Source organism: Malania oleifera, chromosome 7, assembly GCF_029873635.1.
Source record: "Malania oleifera isolate guangnan ecotype guangnan chromosome 7, ASM2987363v1, whole genome shotgun sequence".
In the NCBI taxonomy this organism is placed as follows: Eukaryota; Viridiplantae; Streptophyta; class Magnoliopsida; order Santalales; family Ximeniaceae; genus Malania; species Malania oleifera.
In genome coordinates, this window is record NC_080423.1 from 9,116,742 (window position 1) to 9,139,388 (window position 22,647).

At 36.5% G+C, this 22,647-nt stretch overlaps 1 protein-coding gene across 5 annotated transcripts in view; it reads right to left on the reverse strand.

Annotated features, from left to right (window-relative positions):
* LOC131159549 (uncharacterized) overlaps positions 1-13,411 on the reverse strand; it is a 28,317-nt gene extending 14,906 nt beyond the window's left edge. For 3 of the 5 annotated variants that reach the window (XR_009137813.1, XM_058114560.1, XM_058114561.1), the window contains exons 1-3: positions 13,216-13,388; positions 12,775-12,941; positions 12,301-12,695 (exon numbers count right to left, since the gene is read on the reverse strand). Coding sequence is in view for 3 of the 5 variants with exons in the window: in XM_058114560.1 (XP_057970543.1) it covers positions 12,301-12,695; positions 12,775-12,897 (518 nt within the window). In the remaining 2 variants the exon portion in view is untranslated. Of the gene's footprint in view, positions 1-12,300; positions 12,696-12,774; positions 12,942-13,215 lie in introns of all 5 variants that reach the window. The other 2 variants (XR_009137815.1, XM_058114562.1) reach the window with 2 other exon arrangements.
* Positions 13,412-22,647: the final 9,236 nt, after the last annotated feature.

A 22,647-nucleotide genomic window follows, 5' to 3' on the forward strand; every position in this document is an offset into this window, starting at 1 on the left:
TGCAGTGTTTATGGATTTGATGAACAGGATTTTTCACCAGTATCTGGACCAGTTTGTGGTAGTATTCATTAATGACATACGGGTATATTCAAAGAGCCCGGAAGAGCACAAGGAACATTTGAGGATAGTACTACAGTTGTTGAGAGAAAGAAGATTGCATGCGAAACTCAAGAAGTACGAGTTCTAATTGGAGCAGGTTACTTTCCTTGAACACGTGGTATCCAAGGATGGTAATTCAGTAGATCCGAGTAAGATTGAAGTGGTGGTAGGCTGGGTACAATCAAAGAATGTGCAGGAAATCAGAACTTTCCTGGGATTAGCTGGATACTACCGCAGATTTGTTGATGGTTTTTCTAAATTATCGGGTCCTTCGACGAGATTGACCAGGAAAGGGGTGAAATTCGAGTGGACCGATAAATGTGAGCAGAGCTTCCAGGAGTTGAAGCAATGGCTCATTGCTGCACCAGTGTTGACGATTCCTTCAGGTGAAGAGGGTTTCGTGATTTACAGTGATGCGTCGCATAAAGGGCTCGGTTGTGTTCTGATATAGCAAGGGAGAGTGATAGCATATGTCTCTCGACAGTTGAAAGAATATGAGAAGAATTACCCTACCCATGATCTGGAGTTAGTAGCGGTGGTTTACGCGCTGGAAATTTGGAGACATTATCTCTTTGGGGGAAGGTGTAAAATTTTCACTGATCATAAGAATTTAAAATACTTTTTCACAAAGAAAAAATTGAATATGAGGCAGAGGAGATGGTTGGAACTAATAAAAGATTACGACTGCACCATCAGTTACCACCCAAGAAAGGTTAATGTGGTAGCTGATACTTTGAGTCAGAAATCAGTGAATGCATCAGTATCTGCAGTGGCGATACAACATCCGGTCCAGATGGATTTGGAGAGACTTGGGATAGAACTCGTAAGGGGCGATCACCAGGCATTTATGGGCAATCTGGTGTTGCAACCGACTCTACAAGAAAGAATTAAAGCGGCTCAGAGGAGTGATGCAAAGTTCGTAGAGCTTATAGAGAAAGTGCAGGATGGTCAGGAGGCCGATTTCAGTATCTCAGATGATCGATCCTTGAGGTTTCGTACCAGGCTATGTGTACCTGCTGACCCTGAGATTAAGAAAGTGATCCTAGAGGAAGCGCACCGATCCCTATATACGGTACATCCTGGTAGCACCAAAATGTATAGGAATCTTCAAGAGTCTTTTTGGTGGAGCAGAATGAAAAGAAAGATTACCGAATTTTTAGCGTAGTGTTTGACATGCCAGCAGGTGAAAGCTGAGCATCAGAGATCGGCGGGGTCATTGCACCCGCTGTACATTCGTGAGTGGAAGTGGGAACATATAGCGATGGATTTTGTCACAGGATTACTGCCGGCACTACATAGACAGGACGCCATTTGGGTGGTTGTAGATCGACTCACGAAGACTGCCCATTTTCTGCCTATCAGAGTTAATTATTCCTTAAACAGATTGACAGAGTTGTATATACAGGAGATAGTTAGAATGCATGGTGTGTCAGTGTCCATAGTTTCAGATCGAGACCCACGATTCACATCCCATTTCTAGAGGAGTTTGCAAGAAGCCATGGGTTCTCAGTTGTCGTCCCAAACAGCATTTCATTCTCAGACAAATGGACAGACAAAGAAGATGATATAGATATTGGAGGATATGTTACGTCCATGTGTGTTAGGCTTTGGAGGCAGTTGGATACAGTATATACCACTTGTTGAGTTTGCGTATAATAATAGTTATTAGGCCAGCATTGGGATGGCACCATTTGAGACATTATATAGCAGGAGGTGCCGATCCCCGTTATATTGGGATGATATTGGGGAACATCAGGTTTTTGGGCTATAACTGATACAGCAGACTCCGGATAAAGTTAGACTCATTCGAAACAGAGTCAGAACAGCACAAAGTCGGCAGAAGAGTTATACAGATACTCGCCAACGAGAGTTAGAGTTTGACACTGGGGACCACATATTTCTGAGGGTGGCACCGTTGAAAGGAGTTATGAGATTTGGGAGAAATGGTAAACCAAGTCCTAGGTATATTGGACCATTCAACATTCTTGAAAGAGTGGGTCCAGTTGCCTACAGGTTCGCATTACCGCCAGTTTTGACTAGAATTCATGACGTATTTCACGGTTCCATGTTGAGGAAATACATCACAGATCCCTCTCATGCGATTAGTTATGAAACACTGGAGCTTCGTGATGCCTTATCTTATGAGGAAATGCCAGTGCAGATTTTGGATCAAAAAGAACAGGAGTTACACACGAAAAGCATACCACTGGTAAAACTTCCGTGGCACAATCATGCAATAGAGCAAGCTTCTTGGGAGTTAAAGGAATAGATGCGCCAGAGATACCCACATCTGTTCAGTGGAAACCAGGATTGAGGTATGTATTTTGATTTAAATAATGTAGTATAGAATAAGTAGTGTTTGATTCTATTTATGAATGGTTTTGGGAAGAATTTCTTTCAATGGTTGTAATCTCCCAGAACCCTCCTATGTAACCACGGTATTTCTCCGTCATAAGTGAGGGTAATTAATAAAATGGTGGTGTTTTTTTCTTCAAGAATGAAAATGTGATAAATGGCAATTTTCGAGAACGAAATTTTATAAGGAGGGGAGAATGTAGAGACTTGGGAAATTTTAAATAGTAAGAAAAATAAAAGGAGGAAATTCAGTTTGCGAAGCCCAAACCGTTGACGATTTGGTGAGGATCGCAGAAAACCATCGGCAATTTTCTTTTTTACCGCGGGCTGGTCAAAAGGTAAAACGGTGAAAATAGGCGGGTTAAAGCCCAAACCGTCAGCGGTTTTGTGAACAGTGGAGAAAACCATTGATGGTTTTCTCCGCAGTAGGCGTAAAAAGAGAACCCGCGAATCATTTTTCATTAATCAAAACAAATCCTCTCTCTCTCTCTTTCCCAAACCCATGACTCTCTCTCCCTTCTCTCTACGATTCCGCTCTGATCGTAGTCCGAATCAAAGATCCAGAACCACCATGAAGTTCCTGGGAACATTCTTTGCAACTTTGGCGGAGTAGATTTTCAAATTGGGGTTCTGGGCACCATCCCAAAACCAGGGTAAGTGGAATATTTTAGAGTTTTAATGTTAATTTGGAATATGCAGAGCTTAGGGAATACTGAATGTCAATATTGTGGAGGTTGTGTTGAATAATTTGGGGAAAAATGAATTTCAGGCTTTTAACTTGTGAACGTTGTGGAGTGTATGTTTTAGGGTGTTAGTGGACCTCTCAATAAGTTAGGTAAGGGGAATAAATTATAGCAATCTTTTCTGAAAATTATTGGTTAAGAAAATATGAGAAATGAAAATATGGTATTTTACCTTAAATTTATTATGATATGAGTATCGGATGAAAATTTGTGTGCCATATGATTTATACTGAAATGTATTTGAAATTGAGTTGAATGGTTTATATTGAGAATGATGAGATTATGAAATGAGTATTGAAATATGGGATTTGAAATGTGAAAAATGATGAAAAGTGATACGTACTGAAAGTACCTTCTGAGAAATGATAAAATATGACATATGGATATGTTTTATTGAGAATGTGAATAATGTGAAATGAGATATGTATATGTTATTATGAGATGAAATAAGTATTGAATTGATGAAATACTATTGAAATGATAAAACGAGTTAAGAATGTTGAAAATGAAATATTGCAATGATAATGCTGCAATGAAAATAATGAAATGTGAATGTGAAAATGTGAACATTGCAATGTTAATCCTGCAATGAAAATGATGAAATGTGAGTACTGATATGTGAATATGAGAATGTGAATATTACAATGTTAATACTGCATTATGGATATCGAAATGCGAATATGAGAATGTGAATATTGCAATATGATCGTGAAAATGAGAATACTGGAAATGTGGAAAATTGCACTGTGAATACTGCAATTGGGATTATTGAAATGTGGAAATGAAGCCCTAATGGATGGATATATGTATTGTTGAAATGAGCACGGTACTATTGCTAGTGGTGCTTAAGTGCAACCACACGAACTCGTGGAGTGTGTGGCGTGACAATTCGAATGAGCCAGTGTGAAGGGTTGTTTTGCCTGAGTCCGGATCAGGGTATATGGCAGGTCATTCGTACTACAGACGAGTATATGGTATGTTTATTTTGATCTAACCCAGTAGGCCAACCGCGGTTAGGTCCAGCCTTCGGGCCGCACAACCTTGACCATAGGGGAAGCATGGCGTGGAGCATGGAGAGCGACCTCGACCATGGGGTGAAGCATGGCGTGGGAAAATATCCTTAGGACAGCCATGAGTTACAGATGTGGATCTAATCGAGGACACTCAAGAGCTAGTTATGAAATGGAAATGGAAATGGAAATGGAAATGGAAATGGAAATGGAATGGAAATGAAAATGAAATAAAAATGTAAATGAAAAATGTTATAACATGAGTTAATAATATAAAGCGAAGTAAAACACTCCGCCTAAGGGTTTACTGAGTAAGGTGAGTGCCCTGATAAGTATCAGTTGTAGCCGAACCCAAGTTAATTGTGTAAGATTACAAACGATATCAGAACAGAGGGGAGCTACATGTATGGGCGTGTAATCTCCCCTATTCTCGGGAACTTCGCTGGTAAACTTGGGTTACGTATGAATGGATTTGGAAATGAAATTAAAATCTTATGAAAGCTTGTATTTTATATCTATATGATTATGAATGAGGAATTGGTATATTTTTCTCGGAAGATATTATCACTGAAATGAATATATGTTATAATATAATGAATCTCATAATGCCACACACTGTAGATAATTTATTCCGTCTTACTGAGATATGTCTCAGCCAATCATTTAAATATTTCAGGAAACCAAGATAGACCTAGTGATAGAGCTCCGAGATAGAGGGGAGCTGATACCCTACGTAGACAGGGTGAGTGTTATGAGCTAGGGATGGAGAATTCCACCAGAGTATTTTGTGTCTCCTTTTGGGAAATATGCTAGATGTGTATTTATGGTTGGGTTGGTACTCTGGTATGTGTATTCGCTATGGTATGTATTTATATAGTGACTTCCGCTGTTAGGTTTGTGAATATGATAATGACTGTGTACCCGGTACCCTCTTCGGGTCGGGTTATGTATAATGGTATCAGAGGTTGACGTGGCCAATATGTGATATATGTTTTATTTATATTAAAAAAAAATGGTATGAAAATCGGGGCGTCACATAAAGGGCCTAATCAGCACTAAGTCAGCTAACCAAAAGAGGAGACTGTTTTTGGAGTTGTATAATCAAGAGGAAGATTTTATGAGACAGAAGTCCAGGATTGACTAGATAATTTTGGGTGATAGGAACAATAGGTTCTTCCATGCCTTTGTTAAAGGGAAGTATTTGAAAAGCCAGATCAAGTATATTCAAAATGAGAGAGGTGATCCCATGAAGGAGGATGAAGATATAACTACAGGTTATCCTGCAATACTATGAGAACTTACTGGGAAAGGTTGATGATAATGTTTCATACTGCAATACTGCTTATTTGAAAGAGATCATTGGTTTCACCTAGCAGGAGGAGCATAAGCAGAAGTTGAGTAAGGAGATAACAGGTAATGAGATCAAAGAAGTTTTCTTTTGTAGATCAAAAGGCCCCGAGGCGTGATGGGTTCAATGCAAAATTCTTTTAAGTTGTGCTGGCCTGTAGTTGGGAAGGATGTTGTTGAAGCAGTGCTGTCATTTTTCAAGGAAAGGAAGATTTTGAAGCACATCAACACTACTTTCATTACTCTGGTTCCTAAGGTTAAAATTCTACCAACATGAAGGATTTCAAACCCATTTCTTGCTGTAATCTTATTTACAAATGTATTACCAAGCTGATGGCAAATAGATTGCAGACTTGCATTGGCGATTTTGTGGGTTGAATCAATCTGCTTTCATTAAAGGGAGGAGCATCAATGATACCTTTCTCTTGGCACAAGAGTTATTGAGTAAATGTCCTCTGAACTTAGGGATGCCTAAAATGGCCCTTAAGGTCAATCTTATGAAGGCTTATGACTCTGTTAGCTGGAGGTTTGCCTTGCGGATTCTGGAATGCCTGGATAATCCCGTGGAGCTTGTTCAATGTATTGGGGAGTGTATTTGCAACCCTTGGTACTCGGTTCTCATTAATGGGACTGCAAGGGGTTTTTTTAAAGGGGAGAAAGGGTTAAGATAGGGCAACCCTTTATTCCCCTACCTGTTTGTTATGGTCATGGAGGTTCAATAAAATGTTAATGAATGCCGCTGCTAATCATTTCCTTTCCTTCCATGCTAAAAGTGAGAAGATTCAGGTGGTAAATCTGTGTTTTACTAATGATCTTTAGATCCTTACCAAAGGGGACCGTATTGTCAGATGTGTTAAGAGGCTTTTGGGTATTTTTAACAGGATGTCTGGGCTTCATTGTAATGAAGCTAAATCTGTGATTTTCTTTTCATGGGTTGATCATGCAGAGGTAGAGCAAATGACTGCTTTGTTGGGCACTTGGGCATTAAAAAGGGAGTGTTACTAGTTCGTTACCTTGGCCTCCCTCTCAGCACAAAAAGGCTGAGTAAGGCTGATTTTCAAGTTCTAATCGAAAATATTGGGGGCAAGATTAATCTTTGGGCCTACAAACTTCTCAGTTATGCAGGTAGGCTTCAACTGCTGAAATCGATATTACATAGTATTTTTCTTTCTGGGTTGGAATGGTTAATATTCCTTGTTCTATCCTCAAGGAGGTTGAAAGGAGGTTTAAATGTTTCTTATGGAAGGACAATGATTGGAACTCCAAGGCATGCAAAGTCAGCTGGGGCAATGTTTGTAAGCCTGTTACGGAAGGAAGTCTTGGTCTGAAATCTCTTTCAGATTGGAAAATAGTTGTGGTTATGAAGCTTTGTTGGTTTATTTGTAATTCTAAAGCTTTCTTATGGGTGATATGGATACACATATATAAATTCAAGGACAAAAATTTTTTGGAGTTGCAAATCTAACCATATGACTCTTGTTGCTAGAAATAAATATTGAACTGCAAGAAAGACATTTATAAGAAAATCAAATGGAAAGTGGGAAATGGTAGCTCCATTCAGATCCTTTTTTATAACAGGCACCCTTGCAAGTTGCAGCCCTTTCATTGATCACTGCAGCTGCCAGCTGCAGTATGACCTGGGGATCCAAAGATACGCTACCCTGCAGCACTTTATCTCTAGGTCCTCATGGAACTGGCCAAGGAGATTTGGGGGCTGCTCCGCAGACTTGATTCAAAAGGTAAGCTTTTACCCTCTCAGTAGTACTTCAGATAAACTAAGAAAGAAGGGGGTCTGAAAGATGAGTTCAGTTTCAGATCAGCTTGGGAAGCCACAAGACAGAGGGGGCAGATAGTGAACTGGAGCGAAGTAGTCTGGTTTAAGCAAGCTCAACCGAGACATTCTTTTATCTGCTGGTTGGCAGCTTTGAACAGGCTTTCAACCAAGGACAAAATCCTCTCTTGGGACAACATAACTGACGTAAACTGTGTTCTATGTAAGAACCACAGGGAGACTAGAGATCATCTATTCTTCCAATGCTCAGTCGGGAGGACTACTTTTGAAAATTCTTTGGAGGGCATCACCTCAAATGCTAGGAGCCATCATAGGGAGGATGTTCTAGACTTGATTGAAGGGATGCAGGGAGATGTGAGACAAAAGGTCAACACAATATGGGCAGCCACCGTATATTTTGTATGGAAGATAGAGTAGTGGTGATGTCAAGTTTTGGGTCTGTGTCTGTATAGTCTCCCCGTTTGGTATATATGAAGCTTAACTTTTTCCAAAAATATATATATGTAACACTCTTTTTCTTCTCTTCCATTTATATATGTAGAGAGAGGCACAAAGTCACACTAAAACAAGTGATATTCTAAATGTGCATTCAATCCAGTCTATATAATGTAATGTTGAGTGCATTGTATAACTACACTATTTGCTTTTAGCTGTAGATGCAGCAAAACACAACACACTGTTTTATAATAAATTACATTATGTGCTCAATAGAAGAGCTAAAACAAAAGTTCAAACTGAGTACATAACAAGAGTGGTTCATAGTCATGGGATCTGCATTAACATTTTGACGTTCTTGAGGGGCACAAGACACCATTTCTTTTCTTACGTCCAGACTCTAAGGGCAAGCTGACAAATATGAGTATCCTAAACAAAAATTAACTTCTAAAACTAAGCTACAATAATATCTTTTTTCCCCAAGGTAAAATATACAACCTTACTGTGTGAGAATGTCTATTGCATCTTAAAAGGGAGAAAAATAATACAATGCTCACACCCTTCAATCTTCAATTTGCCAGTTTTTAAAGTCTCTAGGTACGGTTATAACTCAATTCTTACATTTTTTCAATTCACAAGAAACAAGAAAGAACTTACAAGAAAACATAGAAGAAACGAACCCCCTATTAAAACTTATACTTGCTATCTTAGACAACATTGGAAAAAATAAGCAGTATAACTTGTACAATGTGTTAGTGATTGTTAGAGGTTATATATGTCTTTTAGTATTATTATTATTGAGTGTGTTAGTATATTAATTAGTGAGAGTTAGTAAGAGTATAATTGTCACTAGAATGTTTTTAATTTGCATTATAAATAGAGGGAGAGACCTATCTTCAAGTTATGTCATTCATTTTAATCAAATCTTAACATGGTATCAGAGCTCCTATCTAAACCCTATTTCCCTCGGTCATTGTCGGAAAACACCATTCCCACAGCTGTTCTTCCCAAATCCACCTCCATCCCATACTAAATCACAAAACCAACCATATACCCATAATCAGACCCCCCCTAACGACCCAATCCACAAAATCTCATCGTTGGAGGGCACTCCATGCACCCCCAAGCACCTGCGTGGGAGTGAAGTTTTGGCCACTTTTTTCTTTCTTTCTTTTTTCCTTCTACCATGCTCTGATTCCTTGTTGTTGTTTATGTAAATGATATTGTTATTACAATTGATGATGATAAAGGTATTCAAAGTCTCAAACTTTTTCTATAAACTAAGTTTCAGAACAAGGATGTGGGACCGTTGAAATACTTCTAGGGTATAAAAGTATTTAGATCTCGTATCAAAATTGTTGTGTCACAAAGGAAGTATGTTCTTGATCTGTTGGATGAAACTGGCATGTTGGAATCTAAACCAGCTAACATACTTGTGGATTTGCTACTCGGGTATGGCTGATTTGCTACCTAATCCTAGACAATACCAGAGACTTGTTGTAAAGTTGAATTATCTCACAATTACACAGCCGGATATCTTTCGTAACAAGTGTTGTGAGTCAATTTCTAGATTCTCCAAGTACAAGTCATTGGGATGCAATAATTCGCATCTTAAGATATCTCAAAGGTGCACCTGGGAGAGGTATTTTATATTGTGGTCAGGGTCACACTTATATCCATGGATATATGGATGCAGATTGGACATAATCGCCTACCGATCAGAGATCTACCACTGGGTACTGTATCTTGGTTTATGGTAACTTGGTTTCTTGGAAAAGTGAGAAACAAACTGTGTTGGCAGGGTCAAGTGTTGAATCAGACTATAGAGCTATGGCTCACACTATCTATGAACTTGTTTGGTTGAAAAACATGTTGGAAGAATTGGGTTTTTCGCATTCTTAGCCTACAAAGTTGACGTGTGATAATCAAGCTACTCTTCATATTGCTTCCAACCTGGTCTTCATGAGCGGACGAAGCACATTGAAGTTGATTGTCACTTTGTTTGAGATAAACTTGTGTAGAAGCTCATTACAACCGCTTACGTGAAGTCGGACATGTAGCTTACATATTTGTTTACCAAAGCGTTGGTGGTACTCGTGTTAAATTCATTTGTAACAAGCTAAGAGCTTATGACAGTTATGCTCCAGCTTAAGGGGGAGTGTTAAAAGGATATATGTCCTTTTAGTATTATTATTATTGAGTGTGTTAGTATGTTAATTAGTGAGAGTTAGTAAGGGTATTATTGTCATTAGAATGTACTTAATTTGTATTATAAATAGAGGTAGAGACCCATTTTCAAGTTAGGTCATTTATCTTAATCAAATCTTAACAGTGACAAACAACTAAAATGAGCACATCCAAAGGCATAAGTTCGTGAGACAAGTATCAGATCATAAGATCAAAAAAATCATCAAATCGGATATCACAAAGAAATCAAATGACCAGCCTAGAGAAAGGGTTTCACACATCCAGATTTCAAAAAGTCAAGATCATACATCATTCTTTTATAGTACTCACCCAAACAAGTACCTCACTAGCAATCTCCCTTGCAGTTAAGAACTAACCATCAATCAACCAATGAATAGGCATTTGTATATTCTTTTAGATGCCTTAATTCTTTACAATAAATAAGAAAGAAGTTACAATAAAACATAGAAGAAACAAACCCCCTATTAAAATTTATACTTGCTTTCATGGATGACATTGGAAAAAATAAGCAGAATAACTTGTACAATGTGTTAGTGACAAACACACTAAAATAAGCACATCTAAAGGCATAGGTTCGTGAGATGACCATACGATCATAAGATCCAGAAAATCATCAAACAGGATATCAGAAAGAAATCAAATGACCAGCCTAGAGAAAGGAATCCACACATCCAGATTTCAAAAAGTCAAGATCATACATCATTCTTTTATAGTACGCACCCAAACAAGTACCTCACTAGCAGTCTCCCTTGCCATTAAGAACTGACCATCAATCAACCAATGAATAGGCATTTGTATATTCTTTCAGATGCCTTAATTCCTAACAATCTCCACAAAGCTTCTCTTTGTTGCAGTTAATCAACTTGAAAAGCCAATTATTTTGTCGTCACAATAATATCCAACAGCCACTCAACAGCTTGCGGGGTATTAAATTTGCAGAATTTCCATCAAATGGACAGTAGGATTCTGCATGTTTTGCGATATACTACATTACAAACATTAAGAGTATTGTGTAAATTGGAAGACCTGATCACAATGATAGGTCTCTCCCTGTATTTACAATATATGACAGGTACATAACTTTTACCATAATACCCTCACTAACACACTAACTCCCACTTACTAATACTGCAACAAAACTCAGAAATAATATTAAAAAACTAAAGCAGCCAGTTACACTCTCCCTCAAGATGGAGCAAAGACATCACATGCTCCTAGCGTGTTACAAATGGATGGGCTTTTAAATCAGCAAGTTGGAACTCAGACTTCACACATATGGTTGTAATGAGCTTCTGCAGAAGTTTCTTTGAACAAACTGACAACCAATGTCAATGTGTTTCATCTACTCATGGAAGACTGGGTTGGAAATAACATGAATAGAAACTTGATTATCACAAATCAACTCTGACCGAGAATGTGGAAAACCAAGCTTTTACGAGATGTTCTTAAGCCAAACAAGCTCACATGTAGCATGGGACATGACCCAAGACTCTTACCCAGCACTCAATCAAGCCACCACATTGGTCTCTTACTCAAAGACACGAAGTTACCACCAACAAAAAAACAAAGTACCTAGTTGTGGATCTTCAGCAATGTTTGTGAGCAACTATGACGCTGGCTTTTCAAAATCTCAAGGGATTACTATTGTTACTGAACTGGCGGTGTCGTCCAGAAATTTTCTGGTGACTGCTGGAGCTGTTTCAGGCCTATGATGGTGTAAATGACCCCCTTACAAAGCATTTATGCATAGTATTTTAGGGCTTAGGGCGTGGTTTGGCGGTGGCTGCAGCAATTAGGGTTTAGATCTCAAGGACATGCTTTGACACCATGTTAGTATTGTTTAAATTGGAGGACCCAAGCACCCTGATAGGTCTCTAAAGGAAAAGCTTTGCAGTAATCTTAAGCAGTCAACAAATTCTCAATCCTTTTACCAATATGAATTGACTTCGTCCTTACTCTCCAAGCACTGCATATGCATACCAATAAATCCAATAGCCAGCACAGAGTTATAGTACAACACCAGTTGATCAAACGAACCATAATCATGAAAGGAACAAAACCCAGCACAGAGTTAATAGTAAAACTCCAGTTCATCAAACTAACCACAATCATGAAAGGAACAAAACCCGTGAAGCATCATGTACGGATGCTACATAATAAGAGTTTAAAAAGCTCCAATGAAAACACACCCATTTCACAGTGAGTTCTCTCACAATCATCAATTCACTATGATCAGTACAGATGGACCCAAAAACATCTTCAGATAAGCATCACCAAAATGATATTTTTTTTAAAATGAGAGCAAGACTACCTAGAAGACGGCATGCTGCTCCACGGGAATTTCACCGCTGCAGCAGTTTCACGATCACTGCGACGACCACTGCTCCTCTTACTGGCACCCGTCTCAGGCTTGAAGCGATCACCATGCTTGCCATCGAGCCAATGAGACTTCATTGCCTGGCCTTCCTCGACAATGCTCTGCTTCGACTGCCTGTTCATCCTCTGCTTCTCCTCTTCAATTACACGGATAGGGTAACAGTCCGGGGATATGGACAAGGGGTTCTTCAAGGTTACATAAGCTTTCTTGTAGTCGGGCTTAGCAAGTAATAGCCCTCCACGTTTCTTCTTCTTGCCTTCCATGTTTAGGGTTCTGACCTTCTCAACTTCAAAACCATACAGCGACTCTAAAACCCTCTTGATTTCAATCTAACCATAGAAACATCATAAAAAAAAAAAAATTTTGAGAGAGGTTCAAAAGGGTGGGGAGGAGGAAAACTCGAGGTACCTTGGAAGCAGAAGGAATGGTTTTGAGTGCAATTTCGGTGATGTTGTCGAAAGAAGATGGCATGAGAAGCTTGATGGGCATATTGGCAAAGTGTACCACTCTTCTTCCTAACCTACTTCCCATTTTCTTTGCCTCTCTCTTCCTGCTAGGTGTCTGTGTTCAAATGCCTAAACAGTGAAGATGAAGCAATGTGGGTCACATTATTAGCAATTATCAATACCCAGTTCCGATTATTTCTAGAAATCATGTTAATTTTTGAAATTGACAAAAAATCATGCTTGAAAGTATAGCATCAGTTCCAGTATAAGCAGTGATTCTTTTAATGAATTAACGCATAGAAAAATCTAGAATTTTTCATGCAGTAGATTCATTAATCTGTGAAAACCCAGATGAGGAAGAAACAAGAAGAAAATGAGAAAAAGGTGAAGGCAGCAGACTTACCTCGGAGAGACCTGGGTGCAAGTTAGACTGGGAAGCAGGAAATCCAGTTGAAGAGCACTGGAGAAATTTGGTGAAGAGCACAGCGGTAGAAAGGCGTGGGTGGAGCTGGGGACTAGGGAATTTTGGTGGCTTGGGTTTGGGCTTCAGCAAAAGAGAGGGCAGTAGTCAGCATCGCCGCATCGTCCAAGTATTAAAAATTAAATAATATATTATATTATTATATATATTTATATTATGATTAATGAAACTCTAAAATTGAATTCAAACCATTAACTGAAAGAAAATAGAAATTCCAAATCAAATTTGAACCCAAAAAATAATTAACTGATTTTTCCCTTCAATTTGGTTTGGTTGTACGGTTTGTTTAGACATTCAATTTTGATACAACGTTAATTTAGTATTAAATGATATAATAATATGCATAATTATTGAATTTTTTACAAAAATATTAAGAAAATAAAAATAAAAAATAAACAAATATAAAGAAAATTGGCAAAAAATACGAAAATATATCCAATCAACTTTTCAAAACTCGATTTGGGATTAAAAAAATAAAATAAAAAACTTGCACAAAAATTAAGCACCAAAGTCAAATCTTCACACACACACGCACAACTTCCTACCCTTGCATCCCCCAGAAAAAAGAAAAATCAAATCCCCATCACCACTTGAAAGTTTCAAGTGGGAATTAATTGTAAATTTGTTTTTAATTTAAATAATAATAAAATATATATTATTTTTCGAATTTTAAGATGTATATAAAAATTTGTAAATAAAAAATATATTGTTAAATATCACTTAATACTAAAAATATTTTCTACTTTTTTTTATTTTTTAAATGAATTAAAAAAAGAAAGTTAATTTTTAAATTTCAAAATATTGTATAAAAATTAATACAATAACAAAAAAAATTGAAATAATTTATTTTTGAAAATATTAAGACAAAAAATAACGTCTTACTTTCTAATTACATAAAAAAATTATTTAACATATAAGAATGAAATAAAATTGAATTGGTCTATGTAATTATATATATATATGTTGTAATTTTTTTATTTTAATATACCAAACATGAGTAAATTTATATAGGAAAGTTTTAAAATTTTATATTTCTTGCCTACATTTAAGAGTATAAAATATGGATTTTAAATTTATATATTTGCAGGTTTGTAAAAAAATATAAAATAAAATCATATTAATTTTTTTTTAAAGAAGTTTTTTAGAAAACTTCTCTATGTATAAAGTAAATAATTTTTAAATTTTTTTAAAAACAAAAATATAATTTCACATATATTTTTATGGTTCTATTTTAATAGGAAGAGTACAATACCCACTGCGTAAAGTAATTTGATTAAATATATTAGTTTTTAAGATTTTAAAAAATATTTACAATTTTCATTATCTTTCATACTCCCCCATTCCTTAAAAAAATATAATATAAAATTATATTAATTCTTTTTTTTTTTTAAAAGACGAGAGTCCCATATGGGGACTTCTGAGTTCTATGTAAAAGACATTGTAAAAAAACTATTTTATATATAATTTTTTTATTTTAAAATTATATAAGATAGTCTTTAATAGTATATATTTTCTTAATTTGAATCTGCATTTGTGTCAATTTAAAAGAATTAATATGACTTTATATTACATATTTGTACAAACCTACAAAAATATAAATTTAAAATCCATATTTTATGCTCTCAAATGTAAGCAAGAAATATAAAATTTTAAAACTTTCTAATATGAATTTACTCATGTTTGGTATATTAAGATAAAAAATAATGGGAGTGGAATGAAATAATGGAATGGAAGAAAAGTGTAATGAAATAAAAAAAATTATAACAAATATATATATATATATATATATATATATATATAAAATTACATAGACCAATTTAATTTTATTTCATTCTTATATGTTAAATAATTTTTTTATGTAATTAGAAAGTAAAACGTCATTTTTCGTCTTAATATTCCCAAAAATAAATTATTTCAATTTTTTTGTTACTGTATTCATTTTTATACAATATTTTGAAATTAAAAAATTAACTTTTTTTAATTCATTTAAAAAATAAATAAAAAGTAGAAAATATTTTTAGTATTAAATAACACTTAAAAAAAATTTTATTTACAAATTTTTATATAAATCTTAAATTTTGAAAAATAATATATATTTTATTATGATTTAAATTAAAAAAATTACAATTGATTCCCCCTTGAAATTCAAGTGGGATTTGATTGCATTGCAAGGCAAACCTGAAAAAGCGGATCAGGTCGGATAATCTGTGGCGGATAAAGCGAATTATCGGGTGAAAAAATTATAATACATATTCGACTCGTTTAAGTGGCGGATTATGTAGTTTCGAGTCGGATAATTCATAACGTATGGGCAGATAATCCGTCATTCTCAAATATAATTTTATTCATAATTTATTTTGTGTCACAATAATTTAAGTTATATACGACAACTTGCAATTAATTGGTGTATTAACTTTTTTAGTAATTATATCAATCATTCAATCGTTTATATTAATTAACAACTCCTGATTCATGTAACTAAAATTGTAAGCATTAAAATATAATAAATTAGTCTCAATCCAACTCAAAATAGAAACTTAAACCTTATGACTCATGTGAGTCTCTCTAAAATCTAAACATTACAATTGTTCTTAAAGCATGTGAGTTTCTTCAAACACAGCTATTTTCAAAGCGTGGAAACCTCTCAAAATAGACATTCCCAATTTTCCATATTAAAAATAGGATATTATCATTCTTTATTCAATGTTATGATGCATTCTTATTTACATTACTATGATAACATCTTTTAATTTTTTTTTAAACTATCAAATTCTTATATTATGACTTTATATCCTTAAAATAGACATTGATTGAATGAAAGGTAACCTTAATTTTTAAAAATTATCTCATTATATCTTGCTCTACCAACAAAGTAGCCAAGCAATGCTCAAATTGCACTGACTTTTTTTTTTTTTTTTTTCCAAATTCACAACAATTGAAATCATAAGTTCGAAACTCATACTCTTAACCACGATTGAATGTTCTCCCGACATATTTGTTTTTTTTTTCAAATAAGTTGTAGAATGTGATTTTTTTTTTTTTTTAACTCTCGTTGAATAAAGGGCAAGGCTCAATTGTAATGGAAGAAAGAAGAGTTATGGGCAACTTAAAAGAGTTGTACCAATTGAAAATAGTGTTATGTTAAATATATTAAATAATAATAATTGAAAAAGTAGATGGATTCTATGAAAATAAAACAAAATAATAAGAAAATAAATTTTTTTCATTGTATTTTCTCACTATATTAAGACTACTAAAAATAAAGATTACACAAATAAGATTAAAAACTAAGATAAAATTTAAAATGAGAAATTTGTTCAAAATTTTATTATATATTCCTCAAATTTCTCTTTCGTATTTTCTTTCACTTTTAAATTTTTTTTCCTACTTCAAAATAGAACTATACTATACAGCTAATTCCTCTTCTACATAGTTTCATAACCAAACATTAAAAAAGTAAAATCTTTTGACTTTTTCCTTTTTTGTCCAAATAATTTCCAATTTCAAAACATAACTTTACTATTTTTTTACAATAACTTAACTCTAAACAAATCTTTGGAACCATAAAGTTTGGATGTCAGATTTATATTTTTAGCATGATTTTAAATCGCGGTAGCGGTTAGCTTAACATAATGGTAACGGGTGTAATGGGAAGCGGGAGTAGCAGATATTACATAACGGGAAGCGGGTGTAACGGCCGTGAATTTTTTTGAAGCGCGCATAACCTTGTGCATATTAGCGTACTTGCATTTTTAAGCTTTAAGTCCTTCTTAGAAAGAGTTTTAGTGTATTTTGGCTCATTTAATTCGAGTAACTAAGTTATTTGGTAAGGGCAGCAAGTTTACATTTGTTTTAAACCACCATTGATAAAAAAAATTACATGTGTATGCGTATTTATACTTCTCATTGTTCTTATTTATGATAAATTCTTATGTATGCTGAATTAATTAATAAAAAAAAATACATTATATACTTCATTAATCTATTAGACATATTAGACACATAAGACGTGTGAATAATACAAATATAAAATAACTAGAAAAGAAAGAAGGTCGAAGTTGAGAAATATAGAACATAAATATGACATTACTAATATTATCAAAATAAAATATTTTCCTAACAAGTTATGTGACAACCCGAATAAAATGGAATTTAAATAATAAAGAGGGAGGAAAAATGGAAACAGGAACAGAAGGAAAGCTACCAAGCTTCGTCAACGAACGCAGGGTTTCGTCAATGAAGGTTTTAAAGATTTCGTCGATGAACACAAAATACCGAGAGGCGGTTTGGGTTGTTCTAAATTTCGTCGACGAACATAGGGCTTCATCGACGAATTTACTGAAGAATTCGTCGACGAAGTGACATGTCTCGTCGACGAATTTGGCAGTATAAATAATGGAAAACCGAGATATTTTGTCATTTTCAGCCCCCTCTCTCTCTCTACGACTCTCTCTCACTTCTCTCTTCGATTTTGGCCCCCGCCAGTCGCCGGATCGAAGATTTGAGGCTACCACGACGCTCCTGATGAAATTCTCTATGAGTTTGCCGAAGCGGATCGTTGAGATTACGAAGTTGGAAATCATCCCTAAGTTGAGGTAAAGTTTTTTAAGCTCAATTAAACTTTATGGTAGTTATAGGAAATGATGTACGCATGAAAATACTGATGTTTAATACTGAGAGTTTTGAGTTTTAGGGTATTGATCCGGAAATCATACGGGGGTTAGCCTAGAATATTTTGGGGACTTTCTCAGTAGTCAGGTAAGGAAATAAACTAAAGCAATTATTTTCCATACAAATTATTATTAATTATGAGTAAATTTATTTTCAGAAAAGTATATGCTATATTTGTATATCTCATATGAAATGTATGTTTGAAAAATACTGTCATTATGATTAAAATGTATATGTATGTATGAGATGCCATAAATGATGATTTTAGAACATGAAGTATGACTTTAACGGCACATGTGTAGCATGAACATTATTTTTATGTGAAGTAAATCATGATATGAATGATTTTACGAGCAAAGCATATTTTCAGGTATTTTGAAAAGACGAGTAATGTTATTTTGAGTTTGACGAATATATGATAAATGAGTTATTTTTAGAATGTAAATGCCTGAAATGATTATGGCGCGAGGCCATATTTACGTTATCAGCGCGAGGTCGTATTTATGATTTTGACACGAGATCGTATTTACTATGATTTCGGCACGAGGCTGTATGCATGATTTCAGCGCGAGGCCGTAATTATAAAATATTCGACACGAGGCCGTATTTATGAAATTATGTACTATATGTTATCAGAACCAAGATGTTAGTTTAGTTCAGTTCAAGAGCTCGGTACCGTAGCTATATGTGTAGATCAGATATCTACGTCAGATTAGTGCTAACCATCCCACGAGGGGATGGGAGATGGATAGTCGATGTGGCTTTCAGTAGAGTGTGGACGTCCACCTGACAGTTTGGACCAAAGTGTAGCGGGCCCATCGTACTTACAGACATATTTGACTTTGTAGTGGTCGGCCAGCCATTGTCGGGTCCCGCCTTCGGACTGCACAACCCGTCATGGGGGGTAATACATGACACTAGCTAGCTATTCATCCTAGGTATATTTTCAGTACTATTCAGCTATAACAGATGCTTTATGTATGATATGACTTATTAGAAAATATGAAAGCATGTGATTATTCAGTATGATATGATGAATTTTTATGAAAATATGAAATGCACTGTATATGTATAATTGCCTTAAATGTTCATGTTGCCACACAACTGTATTTAGTTTATTTTCCCTTTCTGAGAAGTGTCTCACCCCCAAACTTAATTAATTTTTCAGGAGCCCCTGAGAGATCGGCGGGTCAAGGCCGCCGTTGAGCTAGTGAGATTACCCTGTGAGGAGGGTAAGATTTTGTAATAGGATCAGTATTATTTTGTGTTTGACCCTAGAGATATTTTGATGTATAAGAGGATGTATAGAAGTACAGTTTTATAATGTTATAGAAAGCTCTAGTATTATGCTTTATGGATGGATGTTTGGATTTTATGTTTACTGCTGCTTAGAATTCCGCTGTGTTTGACAGGTATCCCTGTTACCCACGGGTTCGGGTTGACCATTTTATCTATTATGTTATATTTTATGTTAATAAAATTGAGATTGCTACATTTGGTATCAGTGCCTAGGATACTAGGTTCTGTAGACTCTAAAGTGCAGCAGTAATAATACCAGAGTATAGGATAAGGGGATTTGAGGACTAGTTTTGTAATCTAGATGTAAGACTTCCGTGGTGGTTTGTGTGATTTTCCTGAGGTGACAATTTCAGGAAAGTCACTGTAAATTATCGTCGGGATAGGTATCTAGGTTGCAAGATTGAACCTTAAATTAAGATCAGGAGAGATGAATCAAATAGGAGAATATACCATATGAGTTGAATAATATGTATAGTGAAGAGGGTTTTGACTTACGTTACATGTTTTTCAGGATGGACCTGGGTGGCAATAGTGCCCACGCCAGTGGGAGTGAGGGTGCTGGACCCTTAGGCACTGCGGGTAGTGATTCAGATGTCGTTTTACGCAGCGTAGCATAGCAAGTTGTGGCAGAGATTGCCAGAAGTTCAAAGGAACAGGGTGGTCTGTCTATAGGCCACGGTAGCACGATCGATAAATTCATAAAGATGAGTCCTCCAGCTTTCTCAGGAGGGACACATCCTGAAGTTGCTGAAAACTTGGTACAGGAGATGGAGAAGATATTTGCAGTGCTGCAGTGTTCTGAGGAACAGAGGGTACTGTTTGCCACATATAAGCTAACTGGGGAGGCCGAGAGATGGTGGTCAGCAGTGAGATTATTAGAGCAGTAGAGGACTATACCTATGGAGATGACATGGGAGCAGTTTAAGGAAATATTCTTTGATAGGTATTTTTCAGCCTCGTCTAGGGAGGCTAAGATTGTGGAGTTCCTGAATCTGAAGCAGGGACAGCTGTCAATACAGTAGTACGCGACAAGGTTCATTGAGCTATCTCGCTTCGCCCCGTACATCATTCCGGATGAGATAAAGAAAGTACGGCAGTTTAAGAGAGGTCTGAGGAGGGAAATATACAAACAGGTATCGATTCTGAAGTTGCAGGATTTTGCTGAGCTAGTGGATAGAGCCACTATAGCAAAGATGGGAGAGTGGTTGGAGGCTGAGGAGCAGAGGTAGAAGAAAAGGTCTACACCTTCTGGTTCCCGGCAAGGAGTTGGTTGTGCCGCGTGGAAGAAAGGTGGCTATTATAGGGACCGGAGACAGGAGACCGGGAATCGTGGTTTCCAAGGTGTGCAGCCATCTCCAACTTGCCCATCTTGTGGGAAGAGACACCTAAGGGAGTGTCGTGCCAGGCAACGTGTCTGCTACAAGTGCAGGGAGCCAAGACATATGATGAAGGAGTGTTTGACACAGACTGGTACTGCTCCTAGACCTGCACGAGGAGGTTACCAGGCACCATGAGGAGGTCAGCAGAAGAATACGGCCCCAGCCAGAGTTTTTGCTTTGACGCCGGGCGACGCTGAGGCAGCGGGCGATGTGGTGATAGGTACTGTTAGTATATTTTCATTTAAAGTTATTGCACTTTTTGATTCTGGTACCACACATTCGTTTGTGTCCTTGGAGTGTGTTAAATTATGTAGGGCAGAAACGCAATCATTAGATGTTGAGTTATTAGTGGCTACACTGACCAGGTCAGCGGTGAGATGTAGTAGGGTACTCTGTGGTTGTCCAGGGAAAGATTTTATCTGCTGATTTGGTGGTATTAGATATGCACGGGTTTGATATTATTTTTGGCATGGATTGGCTAGCGACTAATTCTATTATTATAGACTATCGTGCTAGAGAAGTGATATTCAAACCTCCAGGGAAACCAGAATTTAGATTTACAAGGTCACGAGTGCAATCCTTACCTCAGATGGTCTCAGCTGTTCAGGCGAGGAGACTTCTCCAGAATGGCTGTCTGGGATTCTTGGCTTTTGTGAAAGAAATGTCAGAAAATGAATTAAAGCTTATCAATACGCCTGTGGTGAAAGAATTTACAGATGTATTCCCAGATGAATTACCAGGTTTGCCACCTGATCGTGAGGTAAATTTCCCTATTGATCTACTTCTAGGTACAACACCTATCTTTAAAGCACCGTACCGAATGACGCCAGCAGAGTTGGCCGAATTGAAGGATCAGTTGCAGGATTTGCTAGATAAAGGCTTCATACGACCTAGTGTATCGCCGTGGGGAGCTCCAGTGTTGTTTGTGAAGAAAAAGGACGGGTAATAAAGTAACTATCAAGAATAAATATCCTTTACCCCGTATAGATGACTTGTTTGATCAGCTCCAAGGTACACGAGTATACTCTAAAATTGATCCCAGGTCAGGTTACCATCAGGTAAAGGTGAGAGCAGAAGATGTATCGAAGACGGCTTTTAGGACCAGGTATAGGAATTACGAGTTTCTTGTTATGCCTTTTGGTCTGACGAATGCTCCTACGGTATTTATGGAATTGATGAATAGAGTCTTCCACCAATACCTAGACTAGTTCGTGGTTGTTTTTATTGATGATGTAATGGTCTATTCGAGGAGCTACGAGGAGCATGAAATACATTTAAGACGGGTTTTACAGATGCTCAGGGAGAAGAAGTTGTACGCAAAATTTAGTAAATGTGAGTTCTGGCTCGAGAAAGTTGTGTTTTTGGGACATGTTATCTCAGGAGATGGAATTTTTGTGGATCCCAATAAGATTGAGGTGGTAGTGAATTGGGCTAGACCGAGGAACGTCCAGGAGATCAGGAGTCTCTTGGGTTTAGCTGGATATTACCGTCGTTTCGTTGATGGGTTCTCAACTTTATCAGGGCCTTTGACATGACTGACAAAGAAGAATGCTAGATTTGAATGAGATGACAGCTGTGAGCAGAGTTTTCAGGAGTTGAAGCAAAGATTGGTCACAGCGCCAGTATTGATCATCCCGTCTGGGGGTGAGGGTTATACTATCTACAGTGATGCGTCCTTGAAAGGAATTGACTGTATATTGATGCAACATGATAGGGTAGTGGCGTATGCGTCCAGGCAGTTTAAAGAATATGAAAAGAACTACCCTACCCACGATCTTGAGTTGGCTGCAGTAGTACACACACTAAAAATTTGGAGGCATTACCTATACGGCGAGCAGTGTGAGATTTTCTCCGACCACAAGAGTTTGAAATATTTCTTCACCCAGAAGGAATTGAATATAAGACAGAGAAGGTGGTTAGAGTTGATTAAATATTTTGATTGCACTATCAGTTACCACCCAGGGAAAGCAAATGTGGTAGCTGATGCACTGAGCAGGAAGTCTGG